General features: G+C 40.1%; 1 protein-coding gene across 1 annotated transcript in view; it reads right to left on the bottom strand.

Moving 5' to 3' along the window:
• Positions 1 to 4,899: 4,899 nt before the first annotated feature.
• NFE2L3 (NFE2 like bZIP transcription factor 3) overlaps positions 4,900 to 11,616 on the bottom strand; it is a 43,352-nt gene continuing 36,635 nt past the window's right edge. The window contains exon 5 of the mRNA XM_073677879.1: positions 4,900 to 9,831. Coding sequence (XP_073533980.1) covers positions 8,599 to 9,831 — 1,233 coding nt within the window. The 3' untranslated portion in view covers positions 4,900 to 8,598. The remainder of the gene's footprint in view (positions 9,832 to 11,616) is intronic.

The raw sequence follows: 11,616 nt of genomic DNA, 5'->3' as shown, positions 1-11,616 counted from the left end.
TCAAATTGTAAACACATAGGAGGGGAGAGGAGTGACATCAGACACATGCCAGAAGATCCCGCCCATTTTTACTGCAGTTGTAAAGTGAGCAACTGCTACACTAGGTTTTCATGATAAATGACAGCAGCTGCTCCCCCTAGTGTTTAAAAGTTGAAAATATCAAAACTTTTAAAATTTTTCATTTATACCATTTAATTAAAACATTTTTTTTTAATTAAAACTTTAAATATTTAAATTTTATTTTTTTTTTTAGATCCATTCACTTTAGGACACACAGATTTCACATGAACTCTTTCCTGTCCCACACTTTGAATATTTCTAAAGATCCTACACACAGGGAAAGTAGAACTACAAGTTGTGGTATAATGTTACAGCACAAATAAAGACTCAGAACCCAATATATTCAAAGAAGCAGTTTATTGGTTACTTTTTTTTTTTTTTTTTAACATACCCTTAAAGTAGTACACCAAGAGTTTACAGTAGCAGTCAAGTAACCATGTCCCCGAACACAGCACTATAGGCTTTCACTCACTGCCGATAGCATCTCCACATACAATTCTTAATAGGTGACAGCGGCTATCATGTGTAGCGAGTGGTCGGGTGTCAGAGACAGTAGTGCAGACAACATCCAGAGCTGGATATTTGATACCTGATCTTTACATTATTCATGACATATCAGGTTAAGATTTCCCAGACCGAAGTCTGTGTTTCCCCCAATGCAATCCACTATTTTTAGTGCAGAAATGTAGAATTTTGATCTATGTGGCACAGTAATGTCCATCAATCAGTGTGAATTTTCATGCAAAAATGCATCAATTCAGGCTAACAATAACACCCAAAAATAACAAATGTATATATCTCGCCATCAATAATGATCTCCTCTTCATAGAACTACCGTTCCCAGCAATCCCTGTTCTCTCTATCATGTAGAAGTGGGAGAAAAGTGGGTCAGATGTCTGATGGTTTCACATTCTTCCACCAATAATACACTGTAATAATTCACAAACGACCCAAGGTTTCTGTACCACAAGACTGGCATCATACCCACTCTCATGGGGCTGTACGAATCCACATAGCTCTCATGGTCTTCTCAGGCACCACAACGTCCGCAAATAAGAATGTCATGTTTTCTTCTGGAAAAGCTGGGAAACAGGCTGATTGTCCCAACATGGTGAGATAGAGACTGGTATAAATCATCGCTTCTCTATGGTTACTCCTGAATAGCATCTACTTGTAAATGTAGTAAATTAAGATTGAAAATGTGGGTTTAAAGCACCACTCCAGCCGTTTTTTTTTAGCGCTGTAGTGGTGCTAGTAATCTAAGGTCCCTGTCCCTAGTCTTATACTTACCCTGTCTTTACCTTTTTATTGGCTCCGCTCCAGTCCCGCAACTTCTGACTGACCGGAAGTCAGAAGTAACCATCACAACCTCTCAATGTAAGTCTATGAGGGTCTTGTTCTGGCTGAAAAGTGACCCCCGGCTCACCTAGCAGACACTGGAGTGATCTGGCAGGTCACAAACTTCTGGAGACTGACCGGAGCGGCGCTGATAGCACCAGTCCAGCGCTAAAAAAAGCTGAAGTGGTGCTTTAAGCAAATGTGAGCAAATGTGTCATCAGAAAATGTCCTATTGTATGAATCAGGTTTAATTATACAAATCAGGTTTTTAGACATTTCCACAACATACATATAAAAAAACGGCATTTTTTTTTATATCACAATCTGTGTTATAAAAAGATGAGGTCAGAGTCACTCTATGACTGCCAGTGTTTATGTGGATTTCCCAAAAGAACCGGAACCATGGGCCCAATTCATCAAAGCTTTTATGCCAGTATTCTGGTGGAAAAAGCTTTGAAAAGTCTCCATATTTTGGCACAACACGAGGCTGTGCTAAAATTTTGCAGCTTACGGTGTTCTCACGCCATTTTCAAGCGTCTCTTAATGAATCAAGAGCCTCTATCCCCCAACACATCTCATTAAGACCAGCAGGAACAATGCCGGTCTTGATGAATTGGGGAAAACAGTTCATTAGCAAATGTGAAAAATCGCTAGTTTTCTAATTTAAAGAAAAATTACCAACATTTTTAAGAAAATTACCTGATTTAAACAATAGGTAATTTTCTAATGATACATTCCTATTAAGTTAGGCCCTTAAATGGTGGTTCTATGATCTTGTAGGAAAGAAGGTTAGTTTCATGATGGGTGTCAGAAAACCTATACTGCCCTGAGATTTATACTGGAGCAAATAGGATTAACCAGCTATTCTGCGAGTAAGGAATGTATATGTCAAACTGGCCAGGGACGTAACATAAATGTGGGCAGGCACATATTCTTCCTAATTTCATTAGACTATCAGACAGGCACTTTCTAAATCGTGTCTGTAGCCAGCTTCATGAAATCCTACAGGGACAGACCTAGGCCATTTAGGATTAAAGGAGTTGCTTGGAATCAGGAGGTTTTTTTTTTTTCCATAAACAGCGCCTCTCTTGTCTATGGTCTGTTTCTGGTATTGCAGCTCAGTCCCATTCAAGTAGTCAGAACCAGTAATCTCTAATGAATGCTTCCAGGTCTTTTTGGCAAGTACTAATATTATTTTAGGGTTCCCAACCTGCTTGAGGATACCGTGACACTTAGAGGCACTATCTAAGTAATTTACCAAAACATCTAAATGGCACCTTCTAAGATATATTTTTTTTGTATTAACACTTTAGTAATTAGAGGTCTTCACTTTTTCTTCTACCACATATGACAAATATATTTTGGAAATGTTTAACTATAAGTAACGTACCGGAGTTGCTGTTATTGATAGGGATATGCAGTGATACTCGCGGTGTACATTATAATATAGAATACTCTCATTAACTGTAATCTGGGATTAATTGTATATAAAAGAGACATCCATCACCCCACACAACATCATGCAATGAAAATACCTTATGTATATAGGCTCGCCTTAAAGCAGAATATATATCTATGCAGCCCATAGAGATGTTGCTAATAATGTAGCATAGAAATCCCCCCAATGTTTAATCTTCTCATCTTTAGATTTTATTAATTCATACTGATATTTGCATTTCCCCAGATATAAGGCAATAGTACCTCCGAATACTTATATATAGGTGCATCTACTGCTAGCATCTGGTAAACTATGGTTGTATCATCCGCAGCCAATGTAATGTGTATGCAAAACTGCAATTAGTATATTAAGGACTTGTAGAATCGCATCTTAAATCAATCACATGGATGAGATTGGGCAACAGTAATACTGGGTGCCAAAAAATACAGCAATCTGCAATACTCTGGGGGAATCATTTATTGAAGCTAAATTAGTGGCACTTTGAAACTAAATCCGGCCATATACAGTACAGACCAAAAGTTAGGACACACCTTCTCATTTAAAGATTTTTCTGTATTTTCATGACTTTGAAAATTGTACATACACACTGAAGGCATCAAAACTATGAATTAACACGTGGAATTATATACTTAACAAAAAAGTGTGAAACAACTGAAAATATGTCTTATATTCTAGGTTCTTCAAAGTAGCCTCCTTTTGCTTTGATGACTGCTTTGCACACTCTTGGCATTCTCTTGAAGAGCTTCAAGAGGTAGTCACCGGAAATGGTTTTCACTTCACAGGTGTGCCCTGTCAGGTTTAATAAGTGGGATTTTTTGCCTTATAAATTGGGTTGGGACCATCAGTTGTGTTGTGCGGAAGTCAGGTGGATACACACCTGATAGTCCTACTGAACAGACTGTTAGCTGCTTTTTTATTGCCATAATACAAATTCTAAGTAAAGAAAAACGAGTGGCCATCATTACTTTAAGAAATGAAGGTCAGTCAGTCCAAAAAATTGGGCAAACTTTGAAAGTGTCCCCAAGTGCAGTTGCAAAAACCATCAAGCGCTACAAAGAAACTGGCTCACATGAGGACCGCCCCAGGAAAGGAAGACCAAGAGTCACCTCTGCTTCTGAGGATAAGTTTATCCGAGTCACCAGCCTCAGAAATCGCAGGTTAACAGCAGCTCAGATTAGAGACCAGGTCAATGCCACACAGAGTTCTAGCAGCAGACACATCTCTACAACAACTGTTAAGAGGAAACTTTGTGCAGCAGGCCTTCATGGTAAAATAGCTGCTAGGAAACCACTGCTAAGGACAGGCAACAAGCAGAAGAGACTTGTTTGGGCTAAAGAACACAAGGAATGGACATTAGACCAGTGGAAATCTGTGCTTTGGTCTGATGAGTCCAAATTTGAGATCTTTGGTTCCAACCACCATGTCTTTGTGCGACGCAGAAAAGGTGAACGGATGGACTCTACATGCCTGGTTCCCACCGTGAAGCATGGAGGAGGAGGTATGATGGTGTGGGGGGGGCTTTGCTGGTGACACTGTTGGGGATTTATTCAAAATTGAAGGCATACTGAACCAGCATGGCTACCACAGCATCTTGCAGCAGCATGCTATTCCATCCGATTTGCGTTTAGTTGGACCATCATTTATTTTTCAACAGGACAAGGACCCCAAACACACCTCCAGGCTGTGTAAGGGCTATTTGACCAAGAAGGAGAGTGATGGGGTGCTACGCCAAATGATCTGGCCTCCACAGTCACCAGACCTGAACCCAATCGAGATGGTTTGGGGTGATCTGTACCGCAGAGTGAAGGCAAAAGGGCCAACAAGTGCGAAGCATCTCTGGGAACTCCTTCAAGATTGTTGGAAGACCATTTCCAGTGACTACCCCTTGAAGCTCATTGAAGAGGATGCCAAGAGTGCGCAAAGCAAAAGGCTACTTTGAAGAACCTAGAATGTAAGACATATTTTCAGTTGTTTCACACGTTTTTGTTAAGTATATAATTCCACATGTGTTAATTCATAGTTTTGATGCCTTCAGTGTGAATGTACAATTTTCATAGTCATGAACATACAGAAAAATCTTTAAATGAGAAGGTGTGTCCAAACTTTTGGTCTATACTGTACATTAGATGGCTGTTGGCCGAAAAATGCTTCAGCCAATTGTTCGGCCTACAGACATCTCTCCCATACACAGGAGCGCTCGTTCAGCCGAGCACTCCTTTGTTCTCTATGAGAAAGCCGTCACCGGACATCTCTGCCGATGGTTTATCTACAGGAGAACAAAGCAATCATATATCCAAAATTGACATCTCACCCGAAGATCGGTTGTCCGGCGCCCCCACACTTGTTAGAGTGTTGGCCGAATGCATCGGTATTTACGGGTTTAAACAACACTAGTTCAATGTGTATGGGGGGCTTAAGAGTGACAATAACCATTAGACTAGGGTTGGATGAAGATTTCAAAAGGCCACCTAATGTGCATTAGGTTTTTAGCTGACCTTGCTTTAGCTATTCGTGGGATCAGATACGTTACATTTCAGCATACGTTTGTTCTTCTTGTAGATAAGGTGCCACCACAGTGTAACAACAGTTTACTCCCCTCTCCCCATTGAGAACACATGCATGCTCGACTGGACCAAATGCACATGTGTAAGGTAGAGTTAAATGTGTCATAGACCTGGCCACAAGACCAGAGCTCCTGCACGCAGTGACATCCTGGGAGACATTGGTTCTCCTAGTAATGCTTCACAGGCCAGCCCTGGTCTTACTTGGACAAGAAAAGGATTGTACCAGCTATCCAAATAATTAAAATACTTGATTTAGCAGACGGCTCATTCTCCTGAATCTGCCATAAGCATGCACATAGACAATGAGGGGCTGCTGTGACATCTCTCAAGTCTATGACAAGCGCTAATGAGCTTCTGATTTCAGTAATGTTTTCTACACTGCTAAATTGTCCTAAAATTTGGATAGGTAACAAGAATGAAGGGATGTCTGCCAATTCTGGCAGAAGAGGTCTCAATTTGGATTTTTTACATCTAAATAGCACCATGGTCCTGAACCATAAAACACGCCACCTTAATGCTGTATATCATATGTCATATGATGGAAGTTTTTACTGAAATAAAAGGGCACTTTTTATTTTTAAAAACAGTTCAAACTTTAGCTAAAATGCTTTGGCTTAGTTCCAAAATTATACAAAGAAGGCACGCAGCAGCAGCTGATAGATCTGAATCCAAGCTTATGATATATTGGTGTATATTTGGTATACCAATACATATTGATAATAAAAATAGAAAAAAGTCAGCTCAGCCATCAGAAGATCTGAGGCACAGAGGCTTGTAGTGCCACAAGGGGAATAATAGAGAAGAAAGGAAAGTCAGCTTCTGAATCTAAAGTAAAAAAACAAACAAAACACTATATATTCAAAAATATAAAAAAAAAGTTGCAATGCCAATATAGTGAATAAAAATCTAGCAAACGCGTTTCATTTTCATGACTGCAGATTGAAACGCGTTTGCTACATTTTTATTCACGATACTGGCATTGCAACTTTTATAATACTATTCAATAAATATTGTTTTTTAACTGAAGATTCAGAAGCTGGATTACCTTTCTTCTTTTCCAATAGATATTGATAATAATGTTCTCAAACTGCTTTCGGCATAGATAAAATGCATTTTAGGCCTAGGCTGCATCAAAGTTTAAAACCTGCATAATGAGTGATCACATTCCTTAGGCGCTGTTCACATCACATTATGGGAACGTTTGGTGCATGCAGCAGGGAAGCCTTAATTGCTGAACGTAACCACAGGCCCCAACTTTTGACGACAGGGACCAAAAGAGGGACTGTTTGGCCTTCAACAAGGTCGTATATGTGGGTTTAGCAGTTTTATAGAAAAGCACAGCTGCTTTCCTCTGCATAATCATCCCACAAAATAATGTATGCCACTTGGTATAAGGTTGTTATTATGGAAGCCAGTTTATGCCTATACAATGTCATGTATCAGAGCCTTCCTAATGTCCACCTCTTACAGAAGAGTCAAACGCAACCTGAGCAGAGTATTAAGGTGGCCATACACTTTGGATCGCTGGTGGCCAAATGCTCATTTCCCTGTCAGCTGAGTGCGCATGTGTTTTCAATGGGCAGAGGCCAATCGGCAGCTCCCTGAAACTTCTGGCGGCAGCTTATACCCTATGAGAACAAAGGATCGGGCATGCTAAAATCCAAAATGGCCGAACCTTCTTTCTCCAAGAATACCTTCCACATTAGATCATTAGATAGATGATGAGTCCTGACAAAATCATCAAGTTTGGCTGACGTTAATCTAATGTGTACGGCACTGTATCTCCCACAAATCCCATTTTCTTTAATGAATTCATCAGTGTGGATTGTCTTGAGAAACCTTCAAAGACATAGGATTTTTCAGGATGGAATTAGAGTGGGTATAACAACCGAAGTCCAATATTAATATTCTAAACAATACCTGTACTTTTTATATTTCACTTCAATATATGGCCCCCATATTGTAGTGAGACAAAGTTTGCAAGGATACATCAACTTTTCTGTCTGTATATAACTCACCAGCATTGGTGCAAGTTACTGTGTTATATTTAAATGGCTTCAACATCATCGGAAAAAAATATATGCTTAAGGTATTAAGTTATTATGAGCTTATGTTATATTTAATATGTTGCAGTGATATATGTCTCTTTTTAAAATCAACCTACTCTAAGAAAAAACTCCCAGTGCTGACAAACAAATTTAAAGGAGGGGTTCACTTATAACCAACCCTCCCTCCAATAGATTGTAAGCCTCCGACCAATCGCTTTCCACCCTATGTGTAACCAAGAGTCGATTTAAAATAGGGGGGCGGGGGTTCCATGCTGGATTTCTGGAACACAATTATTTGTGAATATCCCTGTAGTATAAATGTAAAATAACATTATCGTAAATTAAAAACTCTTTAGCAAATATTCTCATGGTACAAAAAAAAATACTTTGTCAGCCAACATGTACACTGGAGAAATCACATACAAAGTAATATAAAAAAAGCAACTCCAGCTTGCTAGAAATGATCTTCTTAGACACATGACAAATAAAATAATAAAAAAAGAATGATCAGCCACCAGGACCTATTGAAAAAAGAGTAGAACAAGAACCAAAGTGTAAAAAAAAAAGTCCACATCATAATTTATAGCTCCTTACACACCACACGTATAAATAAAAACGTACATAACAGAATAAAAATGTTAAGCCAGAACTTTACATGAACAATGTGCTCCAGTGCGACAGACTAAATCTAAGGTCACTTTGTATTTTAAAGATTTTTCTGGTGGCAAGGTCTTTTGTTGATATGCCAAATGTCCAGATTATATATATTAAAAATCCAATTTTACCAGAAAATTGGCCCCATTTCTACTTAAGAACAATCATTTCTTTCGATAGAGGTCTTATCATACGTTAAATCTATTCTAGAAAGGAAAGAAAGCTGCATATAACGGGTGATAGTGTACGACCATGCAGATATTCATATGTGGCATACCAGGAGGTCCGTACAAGTTTAGTGCCAGTTTAGGAGAAAAAAAAAGCAGCTTCTTTGTATCATTTTTATAAGGACCAGGAAACATGTTCAGCTGCCACCTGAACTTGTGAGATCTCCAAAGTCTGATCCAGTTTTAAATCTTTCCCAGTTTGCAGCATTTTTAGTTCATGCCACCACTATTTTCTCATTAGTAACCGATCATTTTTGTTTCTTGTCTTTCTGTGTGTCTTTTTTTTGCTCCGATTTGAACAGTCTCCTTGGGACGACCATGATGCTGCCATCGCTGTTACAGTGCAAGGCATAGTGGTTTGGATTGACTGGTCTTCCCTGCTCGTCTCGTAGCCGGTTGAATACATCTCGGTACAGATCATTTAGTTTCTGCTTCATGTGGCTCATGGATTTACTACACTGAGCTTGCTCTTTCACTAGTTTCTCCTTCTGAACTTTCAGCTGATTTACATCATCTTCCAAGTTCAAAATGACATCCAACTTACGCTTACGACAGTTCTGAGCCGCCACCTTGTTCTTTCCCCGACGCCGAATATCTCGTATGACAGACACCTGGGTCTCAGTCAGGTAATGCTTGGACAACATACTATTAAACATCTCTACAGGCATACTTACAATTTCCTCCACTGAGAATGGTATCTTTAAGGATTTGGCTCTCCGTTCATCTCGACTGAGGCTTTTATCCATTGCATTGACACATGGGCTCCTTATTTTGCTGGATTTCACTGACCAGCTATAATGATGTTCTTGACTAGGTTCCTCCTGATCGGGCAACTGATTATATGTATGGTTGTGATGAACATTGTGTAGCGACATCTCATTGTAATAGTCTGAATCATCATTTTGACAAAACTTGTTGATTTCTGAACCATTTCCACCTACTGCTCCCTCTAAACCATCATATGAGATGGATTCAGAGTCGCTGCTGTAGCCAGCTGCACCTTCTTCCTCCCCAAAGGTTATAGATGAAGTGTCAGATATACTTGCCGATGTTGGGCTATGGCTTGAATTTAAGGAAAGTCCAGAATCGGAGTCTGGTTCTTCAAATAACTGAGAGACTTCCAGAGGATCAAATCCTTCTTCCAGGGCTAGAGACATTAAATTAATTTCATCAAATACATTCTCGTCAAGGCCAGAAAAAAGATCTTGATTAGTTGAGTTTCTGGAGTTATTGTTAGTAGCTGGAAATAGATTGGTCAGATTTGTGGCACTTAAGGGATCTCCAGGAATAGCACTTGAATTTAAAAGCAGTAAGTTCTCTGGTCTCTGGTCCTCATTGGACCTGGCGGTAGGACTTGCAAACATGGCCTCCGGTAGACTGCTATCTTGGCTTATTGTCTCTGTCAGGTGCGCACTGAACGGTACTGAAGTACTGATGGCATTGTTGGTATTAGAAATGGACTGAATGTCTTCTAGTGTAATCTACATAGGTAAAATAAGTAAGAAAAAGTAAGATACACTCCAGTTATATTTTATGTCACAAGAAGTAGTGATGAATTTTATAACTTTCCAATTCTACCAATCTGCAGTAGGACATTGATGAAGCAAGCAATGAGTTTGTTAGGAGCATTGCACCCACTGTCCCTTAAAAGCAGTCTTGCATCAACAATGGTCAAACTCTGCACAATAATTGTACTTTTACTGCTAAAATCTGGTAGTTCGTTTTAAAAAGACGTTTCTTTATCCGAAAATGCTAAATAGATGCTCAGCGCCCCCTGAGAGTGACCAAGTGGTTTAGTGCATCTTCCCGTCTACATATTATCCAAGTATTGCCATCCTCTCTTCATTGCTTGCTGCAGAGCTGAAGCTGAGTGCCATTAGCATATCGCATGGGATGCTATACGCTGGTGTGACTCCGGCCTAAGGCTGTTCTGCGCATGAGCTGGTACTGGCGATTGGAGCATGCGCAACATTTCACAATTGACTCCTCTGAAGCCACTGCTGTCAATCAAGGAAGGGGGGAATAGCTGGAAGACATGTAAGTGTGAAGGAGCACAGAACTGCTCAGACTTTATTCAGACAAAGAATGATTTTTTAAAAATGAAGCTATTTTTAAGATAAAAAGTGGCATTTTTCTTAGGACACTTTCCCCTTCAATGAGCTTTGATTAATTTGAGAGACTCCCTTTAATTTGGATTGGTTTAGTTACATGTTGTGATTAAAGAAGTCATCTTATAAAGTCAATCACTTTAAAAATTGAAACCGGCATAAGCTGATATTCATGGGTCTGGATTCCCTAACTCTTTGTGATCACTTACTATTCACAAAAGGCACATATGTCAAACTCTGGCCCGCGGGCGAGCATATTTGGCCCACAAGGCCGGGCGGGTCCCCAGAGTATATTTGACCCGTGACGCCAAACGGATCACCCGCCCGGCATCGCATTTTCAACTATATAGGTATCTGAGATGCCGATACAGTTGAAACCAATGATGGAGGAGGGAGCGTCAGTTGAAGCTCCCTCTCCCATCAATTCCCCTCTGCGTCTGACGTCTCAGAAAAGTGAGCGCAATGACATCATTACAACTTGCCCGCTGTATCAAGATGTGCAGAGGATCTGAAGACAACATGAAGATACCGGAGCAGTGGGGGAATGCGCAGAGGTGAGTATTTATTTATTTTTTTAACGTGAGGCCATTATACTGTATGGAGGCCTATGTGGGGCCCAGTATACTGTATGGAGGACTAAACGGGGTCATTATAATATATGGAGGACTATGTGGGGCCATTACTGTATGGAGACCTATGTGAGGCCCATTATACTGTATGGAGGACTATGTGAGGCCATTATACTGTATGGAGGACTATGTGAGGCCCATTATACTGTATGGAGGACTATGTGAGGCCATTATACTGTATGGAGGATTATGTGTTGTGGGCCTATTATATTGCATTGAGGATTATGTGAGGCCCATTATACAGTATGAAGCATTATGTGGGGCCTATTATACTGCATGGAGGACTATGGGCCATTATACTGCATGGAGGACTATGTGGGGCCATTATACTGCATAGAGAACTATGCGGGGCCACTATACTGCACTTTTTGTGGCCATTATATTGTACGGGGGTGCTGTTTGGGGATTACAGTTGGAGAATCATACTGTGATGGGGTCACCATTCTTTGTCGAAGGGATTGAGGGAGGGGGGTACAGTAGGGTCATCATACCGTGCGTGTGGAGGAATTCACTGTGGGGGTATCATACT

The sequence above is a fragment of the Phyllobates terribilis genome, unplaced genomic scaffold, assembly GCF_046119375.1.
Source record: "Phyllobates terribilis strain yellow unplaced genomic scaffold, ASM4611937v1 Scaffold_4__5_contigs__length_816908805, whole genome shotgun sequence".
NCBI lineage: Eukaryota > Metazoa > Chordata > Amphibia > Anura > Dendrobatidae > Phyllobates > Phyllobates terribilis.
Note: the sequence above shows the minus strand (reverse complement) of the source record. Positions and strands in the feature narration are given on the sequence as shown.